The 21,240-nt window shown below is 44.0% G+C and overlaps 1 protein-coding gene across 6 annotated transcripts in view; it reads right to left on the bottom strand.

Moving 5' to 3' along the window:
- FAM13A (family with sequence similarity 13 member A) overlaps positions 1 to 21,240 on the bottom strand; it is a 134,110-nt gene that overhangs the window by 31,847 nt on the left and 81,023 nt on the right. For 5 of the 6 annotated variants that reach the window (XM_075421512.1, XM_075421513.1, XM_075421514.1 and 2 more), the window contains 4 exons: positions 17,115 to 17,156; positions 6,795 to 6,839; positions 5,002 to 5,181; positions 1,928 to 2,114 (listed from right to left, as the gene is read on the bottom strand). In XM_075421512.1, coding sequence (XP_075277627.1) covers positions 1,928 to 2,114; positions 5,002 to 5,181; positions 6,795 to 6,839; positions 17,115 to 17,156 — 454 coding nt within the window. The remainder of the gene's footprint in view (positions 1 to 1,927; positions 2,115 to 5,001; positions 5,182 to 6,794; positions 6,840 to 17,114; positions 17,157 to 21,240) is intronic. The other variant, XM_075421515.1, reaches the window with a different exon arrangement.

Raw genomic sequence — 21,240 nt, 5'->3', positions numbered from 1 at the left:
CTAAGAGGAAAGCTTCCACACACTGTCCTACGTACTCTTACAGGCTTTGAAAAGCAGGAAGGCTCAGAAAACAGTGGCTAAGAAGATAAAACATCACAAACTTGTTTACATAATGAAGGCCTATTAGTAAATGCTAAGGTGCAGGTTATGTCCTTTGACACTCCAAGTAGGCAGTCTAATTTGGATTATTATTTGAAGTGTAAAGATACAGCCAAAAGAAAGCTAAACCACCAACATCCTGCTGGCAGTCTCTGAAACGCAAGCATGGAATAAGTGCACTCATGAAAACTTAAAAAGCAGCCTTTGCTCTTCAAAAAGCATGGCACCGTGCTTTCCGCAAGCTGTTTCATAACGGTACTCCCAGTTGACAATCCCACTGCAACACTTCCTCTAGCAAAGCAAGCAAGAACCACACTGATGGTCATCTTGGTCACAGTGCTTTTTTGCAAGGTTAGTCCGTTTCATGTTCCTTTCAGCCTTTGCCCCTCAAGAGATCCAAAATGAGGGGCAGGGCAAAGTCCAATGGACACGGGTAAGTCTGAGGACATTTCTTCTGGGCACATTTTAAGACTTCATGAACGTTTTTCAGGTCCACAGCAAAAGTGGACACTTCTGTCAGTCTTTCCCAAATCATGAGTCAAATTCTCATTTATGTTTAAACTGCTTTACACTCCACAGGTACAGAGAAGAGGTGCAGAAAAGAGTGTAAGCACTTGACCTTTCCCTATCTTAAAGTCCATTGCTACAAGCAAAGACGCAAAGTGAAAGTGCATCTGTCTCACTGTGCTCTTTCATGAAGTATCACGAGTAGCTTACTGATACTGAGCACTAAATCATAGCACAGCCTACAATTTTTGGCATCTTGCCTTCTTTTTATCACAAAGAGAAGCCAAATCTGCCTCTCTCTAGAATCTGCACAGGGTAAGAGCATCAGATCATTAGAATTTTGTGACCTAAACAAAACAAGTCCCAACACAATGTCACATTAATAAGGAACTTGCTCACAGCAGACTCTAAAACTTATTCAAGTGTAACTGAAGGAAATGTCCTATAGCCCGGAAGGGCAGTCTTTTCGCACAGCTTTCACTGTTACTAGTATCTGTGTAATGCACGCCTGGTGCCAGGCGCCGGGACGCACAGCACTTCTGTCACTGTCAGCAGACCCTGCGCTGAGGCACGGTACAGTTTCTCAACTGCTGACACTACAACCAGCGTCTGGTTTTGTTGAGAGGGAATGAGGGTGCACCAGTTTTATCCTACAGCTTGTGAAAGTTGGCAAACTGTCTTCTACTGTGAAGATCACACAAGATATTCTGGGTAAATTCTACAGTATTCCAGATTTTTAAGATGTTATATTACTGTCATTTACCTCCTCAATAAAAGCTAGAGGGATCATCTTTCGGACCAACACGCTCCAAAGTGTTTTGCAAACTGCACACACCACACTAACACACAGACTTCAGGGAAAAGGCATAAAACACCTTTGTCATCTCATTATCAAGAAGTCACTTGTGATCTATGATTTCAGAACTTAGCAGGAACATAAAAATAAACTTGACCTAAACGTGTGAACCTACATCTGAGGTTCCAACCTCCCTGCAAGATTTTTGAAAGTCTGGGAAAAAGCCCTACTATCTTTTTCTCTTTCCAAAATGCTTCGCTGAATTCAGAACAACCAGTAAGAAGTCGCAAAAAGAGAAAATGACTATAGATGGAGTAAGAGGATCATGGCAGGAACACGGCTTCTCAGTTGCTCATCACAAAGGTTACAAGTGCAGGATCCAGTGTTCCCCGTAGTCCAAAACAGCCACTTCTGCTTGTATTGTAGGCAAAAATGGCTACCCAAGGGAACCAGATGTGCACTGAAATAAAAAAGACTTTTCCCACCCTAGTACTAGGTGTCAAACAGTATAGCATGCCAGCTTACCACAGGACTGTCCTGGTTGTCATTAAGCTCTGAAAGCTTTGTGCTGGATTTCTGCCGTTTTGGTTTACTCCTTTCACTAAGATATCCGGAGCTGTTGTCTTGCAATTTTTCTACTTCTTGAGCAGCTAGAATACAGTCTTCAAGATTGCTGAATCCAGAGGGAATGTTCTCTTTGTTGACGACTTCCCTAAAAAGAAAAGGGACATTACAACAAGAGGTTGTTTAAAACACTCTCCCGCTACATTTACAGTAGCAACAGAGAAATGCATCACGCTGACTGCTGCAGTTCCGGCAACATCTTCTACGCCCTACGAAACCAGTACCTCTGGTTCTTCCCACTGCAGCAAACAACACACACTGTGCAATGCTAAATCTCAGTGAGAACTGAAAGCCAGGTGTACACACCTCAGGTGAGAAAGCTGTGAGGATCAACATTTGGGACTTGATTCATCTCCCACTAAAGCCGATGCAGAGAATCCCACCGACTTCACATGGAAGCTGGACCAGCTCCCGGCTGTCTGTGGTATTTTTATAGAGAATACGCAACATATTTTCCTTTGAGACATGTGCTGTTAATTCAGAGAAGTGATTCACAGCTGTGGCACAAGGATCTCCCTCTGGTGCATGACACCGCATAATCAGCCCTCGTGCTCGTATTCTCAAATGCAAGAGCGGGACTGTGCTGGTGCTTTAGCCAAATGCCTGATTCCTATTTGGGAATTACACAAAACAGAAAAGGGAATGCAACTCTGCAACAGCAACACAACTGCTAGGACACAGAACTGCTCTGCTGTGCTGGCAAGTGAACAGGATGGCTAGCTGCAAGTCATCACGTGGTGCACTAGATGGGACTGTCTGGGCTAGCAGGGTTTGTGCGTGCCTTCCAGCAGCCTGGTGTATGGCTTTTCTTGCCCTGCACAGTCAGCCTGCTGGCTCCTTCAGCACGCAGTTTTCCGTTCACAACCTGTATAGTAGTCTTCCCTCTACTTTGTGCAGTAATAAAGATGCACATACATAACACAGCACTACATTATGGGAACAGGAGAAACACAATGCATCTCACTCTTCACCATCCTACCCTGCCGGAGGCTAAAGGCAGGCTGCTTACATTTGACATTGAAACTGGAACGTTTGCTAACTGTTGTATGTGCAGCTGCCTTATACAGTGCTGTGCGATTCCCAAGTCTGCTTTTGTGAACGACAGGAGAATTTATCTAGGCTTGCATCAGTGTGACAAGAAACCAGCTACTCTGTAGTATCTGGAAAGTGCCAGCATGACAAAATCTTCAGATCAAAAACAAAACCAGAATGTTCCAGTGATTTTCTAGATCACGAATCTCTAGGTTTCATTGGTGGAAACGAAACACAAAGAGGTATTATGTATCTACGATTAAACTTCTAAGATAACACATTTGACTTTGTGGATGTTTTCACAACCCCCTGAGCAGACTATTTAGATATACATAGCCTGTAGATCATGTAGACTGCAAAGCCTGGGAGTTCATGTATGTGTTTTTGTGATAAACACTCTTCCTATCTGAAGTCCCATCTTGTGACATTACAAATCCTCTTGTGATCCGTCACAAGGCAAGGAGATGAAGTCACTGACAACCAAAACAACAGCAAAGAAAGAAGTTTTGAAAAGAATTCCCAATTTTGATAATTCACCCAAAGGAGTTCCAGAAATCTGACCTAAGGGAACCAGGGAAAACAATTTGAAGTCTAGCCAGCATTCAAAACTTCCGATGTGCTTTAAATCCTTGGCTCCAGCTTTACGGACGGAACCTGAACAACTGTGTCAACCATGTCCAAAGGCAGCTCTGTAACGCAATGTTGAAAATAAGCCCTGCAGTACTATATGCTTCCAAACACGTACACTAGCCAGTCTCTGACCTACTTACCCGAGAAGCCTGTCAGCAGGGCTACTAAACAAGAAAAACTACTTCAGAGCTGCTGCCAGATACTTTAGTGACACTCAAGTGCCAATTTCCCAGTCCATATACACAGTATATTTTCATTCACTATGGAAACGACTTTTTTGTTTTGTCACTATGGATTTTTTTACAACAGTAGCATTGACATATTTTGGGAAATGGCATGAGGTACTGATGGTTATGCACCTCTATAAAAGTGGTTTCACATAGGAAGATGCAGATCCAAGAGGATTCGAGGAATTCAGCACCCAGGAATAAACAACAAGAGACCAGATGTTTACTTCAGAATCTAATGTGAAATCCCAGCAATCCAATACTACAGTCAAGTATACACATTCTTTACAAGAGCTAGTGCTGTGTTAAAGCTAGACATTTGTGTAAGCATCAATTAGATCATGGCCTTGCAAACTCTGTAGTTACAGTTCCTCAAGGGTAGCTATGCCTTGGGCAAGTGTTTGTTAAGGCTGTGGTGGTAATACATTTGTACCACACAATAAATGCCACAAGTGGAGGAGTATGAAAGGAAAAATAGGCATTATTTTTACTCTTTGACAGACATTTAATGAAATTCACCACTAAATCGTGTTTAAAGTTTGTGTAACAAGGTGAATAAAAATGCTTAGATTTTGATTAATCAAGAGAAAGATTTTTCTACTTCTAGACAAAATCCACGTCTCCTCAATAAACCCAAATATAAGCTGTGCCTCCACATACAAAAGTGGAACTTGACCTCATTTCTGAAGGCAACCTGAATTCAGAAAAGCATCTAAACCCAATGTTTTTATCTAAAGAAAATTTACAGGCAACAGGACCAACTGCTTGAGAATTTCCACTAAAGCAACAAATACTGTAATTAAACAACCTGACGTACTGTAATTGAAAACTCTACTATGCTGCGTAAAAAGAATGGATTCTTCTCATGCTTTGCCCCACTCCATGACCTCTAATAAACTCTACATTCCCCAGCTCTAACTGATGCAATGGAGCTCTGCACAGGCACTGCAGTCTGCTCTGCACTTTCAACTCAGGGCAAGGGCCAGTGCATTTCATAACAGAACTAAGCATTGCCTCGATAAGAGGACATGACTAGGGTACACTTAATCAAATATACTTTCCAAAACAAAGAAATCAGACTCGTACATGTCTCTGTTTCTCCGGGCTTCCTCCTGCTCTTTGTGGTGTCGCCTCCTCTGCCTGGCAGACACATTAGAAGAGGCTGAAGACGTTCCCGATTCAGAGTCCTCTGAACTCTGGCCGCCTGAGCCATGAACATCAAAGAGATGCTGCTCCACGGCTGAGCGGATTGTCTTCTCTAAATACCTGTCAAGCCGAAAAATAAGGTCAATTGAGCTCAAAGGCTTTGTGGAGCTCCCTCTCTGCAACAATAAATAAAGCAAGGGTATCCGAGGGTTACGCTTTATCAAGATGGCAAGGCAGTGTAAAATGTCCTAGGGCTGTGACATCTGCAAAGAGCTAAGCCAAAATCTTCAGATACCCTGATGGTCAGGTCCCTCAGAAGAGCTGAGCCTTCCCAATTCATCTTGCTCTTTTTTATTTCTAGGGACGTCTGAACCTTCAGTAAAACGGCTGATTTTACTTACTGCAGCTATACACGTCAGTGCCTCACTCTCACTCTCCATTTCAACAGATCTTGCCCTGACAAAGTTGTATGTGATACCCAGTCACGCTGACGCCGGTCAAGTCTCTCGTGCAATCCGAGCTCAGTAAGGCGATGGATCATCTGCAAATGGCAATTCACTGCTGTCTCACAGAGGGATGAGAACATGCAAACAGTACCTTCCTACAAACTCTTCATATGCTTAACTCGGTGACCAAGCATGGGTTTGGTTCTGAGTTCATGCTGGTTTCGCACTGTTCTTGTGCCATGAATGCACCCACAGCCACCCCTGACTTACTCTGGTGTGAGATCACCATCACGCCCACGGGCAGTAAGAGGGCTTCCACACAAGCCACAGCAAGGGAGCCTCTGCGGTGGCATCAGTTAAAGATGTGAGACTACTTGAAACTTTCAATACAACCAAATCTCCTTCATTTTGGTACTGACATTTTCTTGCAATATTTCTTTTGTTCCTTCATCACAGGAAGTTTTTCTGGGCAAAATCTATTTTTTTTATTTTTCAAAAAGATAATTTGGAAACACATTTTTGAACATCCCCACCACATCCCTGCTTCTTGCAATGCTTTAAGCAGACTGCTGAAGAATCAGTTTTTCAAACACACCTGTCCAAAGTCCATATATAGCTTCCAGTGTTTTTTCCATAATTAAAAAAGTTATTTGCAGGATTTGCTGGTTAATTTTCAACTGAGTAGCTATGAGTATGGGAACCTGCACCTGAGCTGACTTCTCCAGAGAATTTACACAAGTTGTTGCTAAGCTGCTACAGTTGTAAGTTTGCTGAGATTGCAGTTTCTGAAAAACTCAAAATATCTTAGAAATTGCAAGAATCCACACAGTTTAACTTGGCAGGTAGGTCGGTGTCTCATCTATTGACAAGAATTAGTTCTGCAAACCCATCAGCCACTGGGAGTTTCCAGCTCTGGCAAGGGAGCCAAGTCATTAGCTCTGCTGCTGTCAGTTATGGTAGTGGGGGTCAAGCCCCACCCTCTTCTGGGATGCAACAGGGCACAAACAAGAGCAAGAGGATGATACAGTGCGAATGGCTTCTCTAAATACGAAAGTTTTGCCGAACCAAAACAAGACAGGCACAGTGCGAGGAAAGAACCAAGGGCCTGCGAATTTTTCAGAAGGAAGTGCTTTATTACCATTGCAGATGCTTTTGTTTGGAAAACAATGCCTTTTTTTGTTTGTGTAAGAACAACTCTTCAGGAGAAATCAAAGAATAACCAGCAATACTTTAAAAAGCTCTAATATACAAAAAAGGTAGCTACAAAATTGTAAAAGAGACACTTACTCTCCAGTAGCAGGAATGTTACTACTGACTTGTGATACGTGGGCACTGTGTAAAAGAAAAAAAAGAGGAGAAAGTTAGATCAAATTATCACAATAAGGTCTTAAAAACCTTTGTTCTTTGCAGCACTAAGATTTAAAGGCCTGAGTTGTCTCAGCAATTGCATGCGCATGCCACAAGTTTTCCCCTTGAGGAATTTTCACTCCCACGGTGACACGGCGCATTCTGACAATGCCAATATCATCAAGAATTAATTTCCCTGTCATTCCCTTGTAGTAATCCAAGATCTAATGGAAAGTATTTCAACTTCAGCACATTGCAGATTTTTTTGCTGTCTTCCGAGCTTTCTGCTGCTGCAGGTTGTTTCAGCCTCATCACAAAAGTCCTTGCCTTTTGAGGCCAACCTGAAAATGTATACACTGTGAAAGGGGACTTAATATTCAAGAATCTTCAAATATTAACAGAGGACAAAGGCAAAATACAGGCTTTGCACAGTTCTCATCCTGCCATTCTGTTATTCATGTCCTTTGCTTCACATTCTTAAAAATAAAATGTACGCTCTCTTCTGTCCCTTTTCCCTCAGCCTGTTTTCATGCTCAGGAAGAGCTGATGTGACTCGGCGTCATTGCTTGCTGTTTAACGCCCTTCTGAACAAGCTGACGTGCCACCTCGCACAGCTGTCACTGCTTTCCTCCCTCTGCCAAGCCGAGCCCCATCCTGCTCCCTCTTCCCCTACTCTGACTCAGCTCTGCAGATAAGGTGACACTTTTCACCTGTTTATCCCTCTTGTGATCATCGTTAAGTCCAATGAATCACAGGCCTAGGGGTTAGATCTGGATTTCTCCCTGCATCAGCAGAGGAATTAGGTGTACGACTGGGTGATATATCCCAATAAAATGGCACTGTGTGGCCAGGGTACGAGACAGCCTGGCTGCAAGATGTGCTTCCTGCCAAAACTGCCATTCATCGCTTTCAGTCTTCACCCGTTTCTCCCAAAGGGTTTCAGTGCAGAAGAACTATCAACAGCTGACTTCACTAACCAGAGGCTTCCTCTCTGCTTCCTGTGAACATTTCGCACTTCACCGCACAGATCTGGTGCCAGCTCAGAAGCTGCAGCGCTCTCAGATGACCACCACTCTGTGGCTTTGGTGGGTCTGAGTGTCACTTGTGGCGGAAGGCAGGCGGCAGAGGGCAGGAAGGGTAAACAAGGGGCCACTACAGCCAGTTTAACAAACCCAGCAAACCAGCCTAACTCCTGTAGGGAAGTACAAACCCCACAAACACCCAGCTGCAAATTAGACTCGCAATAAGCTTCAGCTTCCTGCAGCTGAGCCACTGCTTTCACCTCGGTGTGGGTAAACCAGTGTGCCCCAACCACACGCGCACCCCCTCCCATCCCGGCTTCGCTCAGTGCCCATCTCCAGCCCAGGCACAGGTCCCTGCAGTGGTGGCACAGTACGACAGCAGCCATGGATTTGACAGTATATCCCATACTACCCGCACAGCACCCGAGTAGCTGTGTCATTCAGATGATTGCATGAACAGAAGACGTACAAACAAATATTATTGTATTTTTTACTATGGACATGCAATCTGCATACAGGGAAAAAAAAAATCTGCAAGATCCCTCTCTTCCCACAGGTAACATCTTGACTATTAACTACTGGATGGCTCTGCAATTTGAAGAGCACATTTCAAGCACCCTATTTGTTTTCCTGCTTGCTTACATAAACTATTTGGCCTCTTTCCAGCCCGAAACTATCTTTTAAGACCTGGTCTCCCATGGGAGATGGATTAGCAAGTCAGATGCTAGTGTGGTAGGCTAAACCATGTTGTAAGATACAATTCATGTGCTGGCTACCGCTCCTACATGTGTGGGAGTAAGTTAATGTTGTATCAAGTTTCCATAATATTTACATGCAATCCACACTGAGCGGGGGTGTCTTTCATATCACACCTTTCTTCTGTTTTCATATCAGGAAAGTGGTAATGGAGGGGGAGATAGGCTTGTTTGGATGCTAGTTTATTTAAAACATCCCTAGGATGTAGGTATATCTACCCACCAGACAAGACAGAAAATCTCAGGAAACTGCTCTTCCCTCTATTGCCAACAGGATTAATACTGTGCAAAAATGCAGACTCTTGTTTCACATAAACTTAATGAAAGGGTAGATACTGTACATGAGTAAAACTTCGTGCCGTTAACTCTGTCTGTGGTGTTCAAGGCCAACAGTCAATATCTGCAAACGCCTGCATCATTACTGAAAACACAGTGGCTTCTTTACACAAAAAGTAGTAAAAAGAAGGAATGAAAGATAAAGCTGCAAAAACACCTAAATATAAAGGCAAAAAAATTCATAATGCCCCAATACATTCTGTAGTTGTCTAATTCTCAGTTAACTGTGTGCTTTAATAACACCAATTCAGTTTTAAGTCCATTAACCTTGCTAGTTCATAACAATACATATATGCGTTTTACTCTGTGGTATCTAGAAAAGCCCTACTCAGACAATTCTGTTGGCGAGCCTTTCAAACTACCGACAAATAACAAGCAAATATGTATACAGCTACGTGTCAGCTGAGCACATGACTACAAAATAAAGCTCTGATTCTGATTTTACTTATTTCCCTTCTAAATCACAGAATCATAGGGGTTGGAAGGGACCTCTGTGGATCACCTAGTTCAACTCGCCTGCCAAAGCAGGGTCACCTACAGCAGGCTGCACAGGACCTCGTCCATGCAGGTTTTGAGTATCTCCAGAGAAGGAGACTCCACCACCTCCCTGGGCAGCCTGTTACAGTGCTCCGTCACCCTTAGAGGGAAGAAGTGCTTCCTCATGTTCAGACGGAACTTCCTCTGCTTCAGTTTCTGCCCCTTGTCCTGTCACTGGGCACCACTGAAAAGAGTCTGGCCCCACCCTCCTGACACCCACCCTTGAGGTATTTATAAGCATTTATAAGGTCCCCTCACATCCTTCTCTTCTTCAGGTTAAACAAGCCCAGTTCCCTCAGCCTTTCCTCATAGGAGAGATGCTCCAGTCCCCCAACCATCTTCGTAGCCCTCCGCTGGACGCTCTCCAGTAGCTCCTCATGTTTCTTGAACTGGGGAGCCCAGAACTGGACACAGTACTCCAGATGAGGCCTCACTAGGGCAGAGCAGAGGGGGAGGAGAACCTCCCTCGACCTGCTGGCCACACTCTTAATGCACCCCAGGATGCCACTGGCCTTCTTGGCAATCAGGGCACACTGCTGGCTCATGGTCAACTTGTCATCCACTAGCACTCCCAGGTCCCTCTCCGCAGAGCTGCTCTCCAGCAGGTCCACCCCAAGCCTGTACTGGTGCATGGGGTTGTTCCTCCCCAGCTGCAGGACCCTGCACTTGCCCTTGTTGAATTTCATCAGGTTCCTCTCTGCTTGATGAAGTTCAACAATAAATACTGCTTCCTTGTATACTGAACGTAACCACGTTCTTAGCCCTGTGATATTTTAACACTCTTTTATTAGCCCTCTCTCAATAAGATGGAGATTTTGTATCAGAGTTTTTCCAGACACACTAAATTTCTTTTAATTCCACAAATGGTAACTTTCCCCGCTATTTCATTTTGAAGCTTAATTTAAACGCATTGCTAAATTGCTTAATTTACTCTGCACAAACCTTTTTTACATGGAGGAAGTTCACATCCAAAACAAACGGTGGAGGGGAGAGAGTTACACAGTGGCTTTCAGATTTGTGCCTGCCCAGAGACAGAGCAGGAGGTGCTCCAGTGTGCTAGCAGATACAACTCTGTAAGGATTTCACAGCCCAGAAGAGCAACCAGGCAGGCGTGGTGTATCCTGCGGGGTTTTCCAAACTTCCTGGGTGGCAAAAGTCACTCTGCCGTTGGATTTACGCTTCACACAGCGGGCGAGGCGAGCCATGCCCAGAAAAGCCCTCTTGGCATGCCTGCCTGTGCAGGCAGCTGCATCAGAAGGGCTGTTTCGCTCAGTAAATCATCCGGACAACAGGAACTCATGTTCTGCTTCAGTTAATTAATTTCTCCTCACGTCTGCTCCATTTCCATGATACATACGGTCAATTATTTCCAGAGCTAAATTATCTTCATTAAATTATGCAGCTGCTGCAAAGCACACTGAGAAATAGCGACTTTTGATAGAAATTAAAGGTCCTCCTCAGGAGAGAGGAAGCGGCAGGAGAGTCCACCAGTGCTGGGGGCTTTTACTTTTGGAAAGCCAGCCACAAAACCTGCATCAAGGCATGCAGCTGCTTTAAGCACTATAAACTTTTGAACTGGCTTCTTATGATCCTCGCGCTTTTCCTTTTGGGAAGTCTGACCTCCAGCACTTCCCAGTGTTGTCTAACTTGTTTACAGAAGTCTTTTGCTCACTTTCCAAGGTGCCCCATCGGCTCTGGATAACATCTTGCTTCACACGTAAGGTGAACTCTTACTGCACGGTGTCTCCTCCCACTCCATTTCAACCTCAGGTATAGGAGGGTGGTATTTTCTGTTGGCTTTAAGCACATTAGATCTCCCCTGGCCCCTCTAACTAGAACCGCAGGCTTAAAAGATATGCAGTGGGGTGAGTATTACCTCTTGCAATACCTGCACCGTCTTTGGTCTGTATTGGGCATCTTGTGACAGCAGGGAAATAACTGAGTTGGATCTCAAACCCTTTCTCCTGTTTTTTCATTCAAGGCACTATTGAGCAAAATGTATTAGCATCCAGGCATTAAAAGAGCAAAACAAAAACATCAGTCAGAGCAAACTGACTTACTGGCATAGTATTTTCCCACATTGGGTTTTCATCTATGAAGACAATGAATTAATTCCTGATCATACTTAATGGCCTAAATCATAAGCTATACTTGGAATATGGAACTAAGGCCACTTGTTGCTGAGATTTATTTACAATCCATCTGCTATATTCAGGAAGCAATGCTGTTTGTTTTGCCCGTTTTTGTTTTTTTTAAAAGCCATGCACAACAGTAAGAAAGCCTTGATAGATGCAAAAACTTTTTAGCCTTGTGCCATCCCAGCAAAGCAGAGGATGTTTAAATGGCCTTGACATTTCAGATGGAGAATTTCTGAAGTCCTCCTGAATATATTCTTCCAACAATTCCTTTTTCATAGGTATTTACACAGCCTAAACACTGTTCACTCTCCACAGCTGTTGCACACTGCGACATGCAGTACTGCAGACTCACACGGAATCTGTTTTAAGACAACTACCTCATTTGACACATGTTCCCCAAAGAGAAGGACTGTGTCTGCACGTAAAACATGAAAATAATGAATTCAAAAATTAAGAGATGTACTCTTAGTTACTGGGATGTCTCATCACACAGAGGACACACTTTCAACATCTTCTCAGCACCTTCACGCTTTCACAGCTCAGATCCAATTCTCCTGTCTTTAAATGCGGTACATTATATTTGACACTACCTTCTTACTACGCAGAGAACTAACTCACTAAAAGCAACTGTCTTGTGTTCTTCAGGATTCCTGCTGTTTTTCCCTTGGACTGGGATCACACGTTATGATGGGTGCACACTGACACCTACTGCTTAGAGCAGACACAACCCTGGAGGGGATTCACACACGCTACCTGATTACGCTCCGTGAATTTGGATGGCTGTGTCTGTGCAGGTTCCTCTGCAGAGGAGGGAGATGCTCCTCGGGGTGGGGGGTGGGGGGTCTCAGACCTGCATAGTAGCTGGACACTGCGGGCCTGGTGTCTATCTTCTGACAGTGCAGGACATTAACATGCATCACACAACAGAATCATGATTTGTAAAAGTTCCCAGCACTCCTGTGGGGCTCAGAATCTCTTATGGCATGGCCCACCGAGGAGGAAGCGTCCAGTGGGAAGGCGGCCAAGCAAATTTCTGAGAAATCTACAAGATTTTTCAGTTTTTTCAGAAAATTGACCTAAGAACCGACAAAAACATCTTACCCAACACACTACAGGTTAAGAACACTTGACCTGCGTTATATAAGAAGAGTTGTCTCAAACAACAACTGTGAAAAGCAGAAACAGCCAGCTGTACTGAATACTGCCAGCAGGATGTTAGTACTTCAAGAGAAAACAAGTGCTAAAACAGGCGAAACTGTCCAACGCCTTGCCCTGCACTCACGGGTATCTACTGCAATTTTTGGCATCGCTTGTGATGTCAGCTCTCATCCTAATTTCAGTTTAATGCTCTGCATGTTAACAAGGAAACTCCACACTACAAAGGTTTTGCTTTTTTCCCCTGTAATATCACTCTGGTTTATCTCAGGATGTACTCACCAGGAAACTCCTGTGAAACCATCTACTGTGACTAATGCCAAATCTAAGGCATACACGCCAGCACAAAGCACATCTGTAGACTCCCTGTCTTCTAAAAACTCATTGAACACGTTGAGCAGAAGCGTGCTTACAGTGAACCGCCGCTGCCAGATGCTGCTTCATTACCTGAAACTGCACGCTGTTTCTCAGTACTGATTACTCAGTACAGCTGGCATTCACATTCTTACTACAGAACTACACAAGCAGCAGTGCTACAGATTTTTTAACAGTCTCAACTCCCTTCACCACAAGGTTTCATTACAAAAGGTTTTGGAACTTAAATGCCCTTCAAGCACGACTCCTTGGAATAATCAATCACCCAGCAAGGTTTTTCTCTTAATGGTGCAGAAATCTCCTTGCTTGGTATTGAGCACAGCCGAGTCAACAAATTGTCCTACCAAGGAGCACAGAAAGGAAGAGGAGAACTCTGGTCAGTGGCAGGTGAACGGATTCAAATCCCAGATCTCACAAACTGGTCAAGCCCACCTCATCCTTGCAATGTCCAGCAACAGAGGGCTCCAGCTACAAAATTTCTAATCTTCCAACCAAATTTATTCATAGCTTGTTTGTACACATTTTCTCTTGCATCAGTATTGTTTACTAAACATAAATAATCTTTCACTCTGTCTAAAACCCAGACGGAATACGTGTACTCTGGTTCATTTCTTATGGTACATAAGCCTTACCCGCTCTTTTCTCCGTCTTGCAACAGGGGCTGCCCGTTTTTTTAATCACCTTCACAAACCTAATGCCATTTGAACTTGAGTTACTGAAACTGTACGAGGCCTCATCTAACTCTTGGACAAGTGCATCCATACTTCTTCCAAGTATTCTGAAAATGCTTCACTTTACATATCCACTGTCATGTGATTACTTCAACTTGAATATTTTCATCCCATGCCTCCCTTCCACCCCCCCACGAACACATGTGCCCATGTCCTTTTCTTCCCTGGCATTTCCAAATGTGAGGAACTCCTCTTTCATGTCAGGGATTTTCATTATTAGTCCTGACATGTATGACTATTACCTACATTATTACTTTTCATCCTACCTCTTACATTTCATTTGTATATATATCTATCTCAATCATCCTATATCACATCTGTCATATATTTTCTCCCAGAGCACACCCCCATACCACTCACCCCTCCTAAATTTCTGCTACAAGCCAAATGCAAGAACATGATTCTATTTTATTCTGCCAATGGCTATTAAAGCGAAAAAAGTCCGTGACACCTAAGGAGTTCCACTAGCAATCTCCCTCCTCTCCTACCAGTGATAGCTATAGGTCTCACCCCCTCCCTACCCATCTTTAAGCTCTACTACCCATTGTCTCCATGCAGATGGCATGCTATCAAGCATTTTGCTGGCATCAGACAGATTAGGTCTACTCCTTTTCTTCCCTTCTACAGAAAGTCTTTAAAAAACAATAATTTTGTTGTACCTGTATCACCTCCCTTGACAAACCTATGTCACATTTTGCCTCATCTACCACTTACTCTTGTCCCATTAATGACTGCTTATTCCCTTACAGAGCAGCAGTGGTGATTAATTCTATACTTGGTCACGACTTTCCCAATGGCTACATAAAAAAAACCCCAAACCTTAAATCTGTGCCATTTTAAGGAACAGTGTGTTGATGGCATTCTGACAGTTCTGACTTAAAGCTAAAACCTTGAGCATTTGCCTTATTGTTAAAAACAACATCCAGAGAAACATCTCCGTTGCTAGCTGACATCGTTCAGCGGTGATGAATCAAGTCTCTGGTTTGATCCTACCAAAACTGGTTTACGGAGCGACACAATGCTCCTTCAGTCTGGCATAAGCCAAGTATTATGCAGTGTTTGGAAGCTAAAGAGCTCTTGTTCCCATTTAATTAACTTGTTGCATAGTTATCTATATGGAACTACTGTATAAGCACAGCAGCAACTGCTCAGTACATACACATTCATGTTTCACTTGAAGGATTACTTGAACAGTATTTCAAACTATGCAAGTGTGCCTGGTAGCACTACAAATAGATTTGACCATCAGACAGCTAAAGCAGACAGTCTGCCCTTCCTTTTCCATGGTGTGAAATGCAATGCCTACATATGTCATGCACAGCTCTGGAGCAACAATTAGAACATTCAAAGTGGTACAGAAAAAACTGGCCACCCACTCAAGTTCTCAGTTGTTGAAGCCCCGTGAATTGCCCAGCCAGCACCAGCTCTCCTGCCAAATTAACTGCACTTGGCAGCTGACCTCAGGAGTACACATTTTTGACGTGTGATAAACAGGAGCAAGAATTACAAGCTGTTAGCTTTATTTACAAGTAATTGTGTCTCAGCAATGTTACAAAAGACGCAAGCTTGGCATGAAGCCTTATGTTGCAAGGTGTGCTGCTCCCTCTCTGCTCCTACTAGCCATTTCTTCATTTTCCAACTATGTGTTTATTCCTGACTGTTCCCTTCCTATTTGCAAGATATATTCCCATGGAAAGCCATTCCTTCATTCCAGTGCACACACTCATTCTTTGTTCTCCATCGTAATATGCCCACGTCTCTATTTAAGATTTCCAAACCTGCTTCCTCCCTCTCAGAAATGTCCTTTTGATACCAGTTTCCTCAGGTCCACTCCTTGCTCCCCATCTCTTCAGCAATCCTGACAAGGTCAGCCAAAGAGCATTTCCTTCCTGGACAATTTTTCCATGATCCAGGAAAAGGCTTGGAAGGACAGATTTAAGCAGTAAGACAAATGGAAATGTAATGAAAGCCTACAATCATTTGAAGGTCACGTCTAGCCAGAAAGAAAAAGAAAGGGACTATTTTCCATGGAAAAGACAGGATGAGTTTAAATCGGGGAAAACTTGTGACAGGAGAATGTATGCAGCTACAAAATAATTTCCCAAGGGAAAAGGCAGAATCTCCTCAGACAGTTTGGAGCTTTTGAAGCACAGACTAGGCAACATCTGCACAAACACACTGCATGGAATGATGGTGAATCAACAGGAAGGTCGACAAGACCATGCAACCAGGCTAGTACATGAACAGTTCACCGACCCACATTTCCGCACAGTTTTAATGCAAGTCTCCATATGAAAAGTATGCATGAAATGTACACTTTCTGTAGTTTGTTAGAAAAAATCTCTAAGAAAAAGTCCAAGCTATAAATAGGAATATACACAAGAGAATTGACAAATCAAAGAGATCACTGTAAGAATTCCAAATATCACTTCTCTCACAAGAAGCACCACAGGGATTTCTTTTTATTTGTTTAAACTCTGCAGATCTCAAAGAACCCAATTATAGTATCTGGCCCTTCCTCCTCTGCATCCCTTCAGTGTTTAATTGCCTTGGCTCCTGCTGTTCCACTAAGCATAAATGAAAGCACTGGAATTGAGCTGCTACTGAAGCAAGCAGAACAAACTCTCACTGATGTCAACAGAATTAGGCCACTTTACCAGCAGTGACTTTGCTGTCCAGTTGGCAAAACAAGAGACACAATTCGTCCAAAGGCAGCAGCCCTCCGGGCAGGCTCCCAGGCGGGCACGCTGCAGACCCCACTGCTCTCCTGCTTCTCCAGGCTGCAGTGGAGGAGCAGTTGCTGTATGGGCTGCTGACTCACCATCTGGTTCCCAGTTTCTTTCTGAGCAGCACATGCTGTCAGTTCCTCAAAGCTTGTGGCAAAAATCTCTCCTGCGCCCATAGATTCTGAGCTACTCATGATGGGCATCTAAGCTACATAATGAACTGAAGGAAAGAGGAAACGAATGTCCATCTTCTAATTACAAATTTATAAGATTGTCATTAAACCCAGAGACTCGTCTCTAAATAAAAAAAAGTTCAACACAGTTCGTATCTCCGAAGACTCATTCATCCCACTAGCTGAGCAATAATTATGAACTTAACATTAATCTTCAGTTTGACTACAGTCTGTTCAACATTTCTGGCATCACTCCCCCAAAAACGAGTCAATCCCACACAGAAAAATAAATTAAAACAATTCAGTAAATACCTCACATAGAAGGGTGACATAGGCCGCTCATCTTCTTGGGAGCTAAAAACAAAACATAATTTTTACAGTTAGTAGACAGCTCTGTCTTGTATTTGCAGTTCATTTACAGCAAGATACTCTTAAAAAGCAGAGACAACAAAAGCGAAACAGTACACCTGTTACAAAGGTAACGCTTATGTCTGTTGTATCCTCTGTACTCACGGAAGAGAGCTCCAAATTACATTCCTTAAATCCTGAGAATCCAACTCATTTCTCAGTGTTCACAAGTGTGGTGTAACAGATCTCCTGCTAGACGGTCAGGAGTCACTCCGGCTCTGCAGCAGTGCAAGGACTATTCCCATAGCAACAATAAAGTATCTAGCCAGCAAAACCACCAGAGCCTTTTGCCGTCTGCTGTTCCAAAATTAAACAACCTGCCTATTAAAGCAAAAGTTGAAAAAAAAAACCCCAAACACAACTGACATCTTCAGAAACCAAAGAAATGGCCATGGGTGCATGCATGAGGCCACAAATTTCCCAGTTCTACTGCTCCTGCGGAAAGCTGATTTGACTATGCTTCAATGTCCCCAGGCTTGAGGTCAGGGGCTGCCATCGGTTGGCGTGAAGCTCCCCTGACAAAACGGTGCTTCAGTGGTCAACTGACCTGGCCCAAACATAACCACCTGGTGCGTGGCCAACCAGTTCCCTGACCCAGCTCATCACGCCTGTGCTGGCACAAGGGCAAGCATGAGCTGCTGTGTGCTGAAGCTGAAAGGTGTGGTGGGATGATGGTTTAAGTCAATTTAAGACTATGCCACTATAAAAGGGGGTTCAAACGAATTTCACCTAGTCATTCCAACCAGGTAAATGGTTGGCCTTGCAAGTCATTCAAGCCTTCTAACTCTCCAGAGCAGGACACTCGCCTTCCTTCAAGTATTCATGAAATGCTGCTGAGCAGCGAAGTCAAAGGCCTTCTAAAGGACATGGAATTTTTGGAGCGGGTCCAAAGGAGGGCTACAAAAATGATCCGAGGGCTGGAGCACCTCTCCTATGAGGACAGGCTGAGAGAGTTGGGCTTGTTCAGCCTGGAGAAGAGAAGGCTGCGGGGAGACCTGATTGCAGCCTTTCAGTACTTAAAGGGAGCCTATAGGAAAGATGGGGACAATCTTTTTAGTAGAGACAGCAGTGACAGGACGAGGGGTAATGGTTTTAAATTAAAACAGGGTAGGTTTAGGCTGGATATAAGGAAGAAATTCTTTACAATGAGGGTGGTGAAACACTGGAACGGGTTGCCCAGAGAGGCAGTGGAGGCCCCATCCCTGGAAACATTCAAGACCAGATTGGACAGGGCTCTGAGCAACCTGATCTCGTTAGCGGTGTCCCTGCTCGCTGCAGGGGGGTTGGACTAGATGACCTCTAGGGGTCCCTTCCGACCCAAAACTTTCTATGATTCTATGATTCTAATTGGGTCTGCTGAAGAGCATAGCAAGTTCAGTAGAAAGTACAGGAAGCTGCATAAATCACTTTAAACCAAAGCAGAAAGGATAACATCACACAGGTGCTGGAAACCAAGTTCTTCCCTGCTGCTTTCCCTGCTGTTCCAGCAGCCTGGGACTGCACCAGCACTCAGCAATTTGCCACAGGTCCCAGGGCACTGCCCCGCTGTGAAGGCATCCATCGCTTTTGAGCTTGTTCAGAGGATGAGAGGACATGGGAGAACGCTCTGGGTGAGGTGAGCTCAGCTTCGAACTCAAGTCACTTGGGGACTTTGATCGCCCTGACACCCCGACCAACTTTCAACAGGGATCTGAAGTAGATGAAGCCTGAACAATTTTTGCAAACCCAGCCCGCGTCCATTAATCTCTTGAATTTTGAAGGATTTTATTTATTGGTTTATAAAAGCCTCTTTAAGTACAGAATAAAGGGGAAAGGAACATCTCCATGGGTTTTGTAGCCAGTAGATCAAATACTCAGAGGCGTCACTTTCAGATTCTACCAGAGCCAGCAGGAAAACCCCTCAGCAAGAGGAGCTGAAACCGGCCCGCAGCCAGGTAAGCACCCTGCTCTCACACTGAACAGAGCCAGAGGCAGATTTTGCTGTGGCTCATTTCGATTCCAGCCAATGTTATAACAGAGCCACAAATACGAGTGCCAAATTCACCTGGGAGGCAGGAGCACAAGGGAGGAGGCAGGATGCAAGGGACTCAGGCCAGGAAGGCTCACAGACAGGCAGATGAGCAAGCCAGTGTGCCAGAAAAAAAATCTCAGGGGTCTAATTCTGCATCATTTTGGTCCCCCCCATTACAGTATACAGAGATTCATGAAGAGACAACTACAGACATCTACAGAACGGACCTTCCAGCACGCTGTGCAGGAAGCCTGGAATACTGGTTTGAGGGTAACACACAATACCCTGGACCAGGAGGAGGAGAACCTGCTTCCAAAATCAGTGCGATCTGCCAAAACTCGCATTGCCTCTGTAACGCAACAGCAACTGCGCAGTTGTCAGTGGCTCCCTGAGAAGACTGGGAGTGTGGCTGCTGCTGGAAACTTTGCTGCCTCTTCCACAAGCCTATCCTCAGCTCCTCGAGCGAGCTGCGGCCAGCCACCGCTGCCGGAGCACTGAGCAGCACCGGAGCAGTGCTGAGCGGGCCAGCAGCGAGGCCTGCGTGTGGGCCAGGGTAAACACCACCTGAAGGGGCTTTGTGAGAGACCGCCATGTCTGTGAGACAGCCCAGAAAAAGTGGTGGGAGACATGCAGGTGCCCATCACTGCCCTTCCCAGAAGACGACCTGCAAAAAAGGCACAGGTAGGAACCTACGCCAGGTACAGGCTCCCTCCCCCTGACGGCATGCACAGTCTCAGCTTGCATGCACAAGTTATCACTTTATTTAGCATTTATCGAACTACTTTCTTTTTTTAAAGCATAAAGAAGCTACTTGAAACTCACAAAGCTGCTGGTAAAGTTTTTTTGCTATGTTCAGTTCATTACACTGACGGCTGTACTTGGAGTCTCAATGCAAACAAGCCCCAGTGGCGCACACGGAACGTGAAAAATGTTTTCTCATGTAGAGAAAAGTTCACACCACCATCATGATTTCTATGCATCAATGCAACTTCATATGACAACACCAAATTCTGCTTTATGTACAAGTGGCAGTTATCAAAGCCACATCACGTATGCCTTCTTTTCCATCATAGAAACCCTTCCTTGTCTCAGGGTTTGTAATTAACTTCCAAGTCATACTAGCACAGCAATACTGAAAAAGTCCAATAACTTTCTTCTATTCATACTCCCACTAGTTGCTTCAACAGATCAGATGCAAAGCAGTATTCAGCAGTGACTCTAAAGCCTCTTGCATTTCCTTCCTTTTTTTCCCACAGCAAGTACAACTGCTGCTCCACAAGTTCAAGCAATTTTTTTTATCTGTACAAAAAACCATCATCCACTCATGCAAAGTAACTGAGGAGAAACAAGTATTTTAAGAACATTAGCTGGGAATGGGGGGAGAATGAAGCTCTGGAGAAGTCAGAAACCAAATACCAGTTTCTTTTAGATCACCACATTTCAAAATTTCACATGGTTGATAATAATTGTAGCTGTGCATAACCTCTCTTATGCAGTAGTGCTTTATAGTCTTACATGTGCAGCACTGATCAGTAGCTGCACCTGGGATCAGGAGCTCCAAGCTAAATAGTATGAATTCTAGACTTTCGAGAAAACCACAAAAATCTTTTGACTTTAAAAAAGCACATTATCCACTTCCCTACTAATCATTAGAAAGAATGCATCCCATACATCTTTCCCTAACTTCATGCACCTTAGTCAACTCATCTGTGCAAGCTGGAAGACACGAGCTGTGTAAATTACAGATTTAAAACAGCTATTCCACGTAATTCACAACCCCTCAAACTAGATATGAGACCACCAAGCCCTACTGCAATCACTTAGAACACAAGGATTCTGTTTTGATTAAAATGCTTTATGAAATAATGAATTATTCGTGTTGTGAGGTAATTAACTGATGTGCTTATACTATTCAACATGAGCACAGATTAGTTTAATGAAAGAAATGAAAATTAAATTGTGTGTGAGAGGTTTTAAACCTGTGTATACCTAATCACATGGTTTCAGACATAAAAGAGA

The sequence above is a fragment of the Opisthocomus hoazin genome, chromosome 5, assembly GCF_030867145.1.
Source record: "Opisthocomus hoazin isolate bOpiHoa1 chromosome 5, bOpiHoa1.hap1, whole genome shotgun sequence".
In the NCBI taxonomy this organism is placed as follows: Eukaryota; Metazoa; Chordata; class Aves; order Opisthocomiformes; family Opisthocomidae; genus Opisthocomus; species Opisthocomus hoazin.
This window is presented reverse-complemented; position numbering and strand designations above follow the sequence as displayed.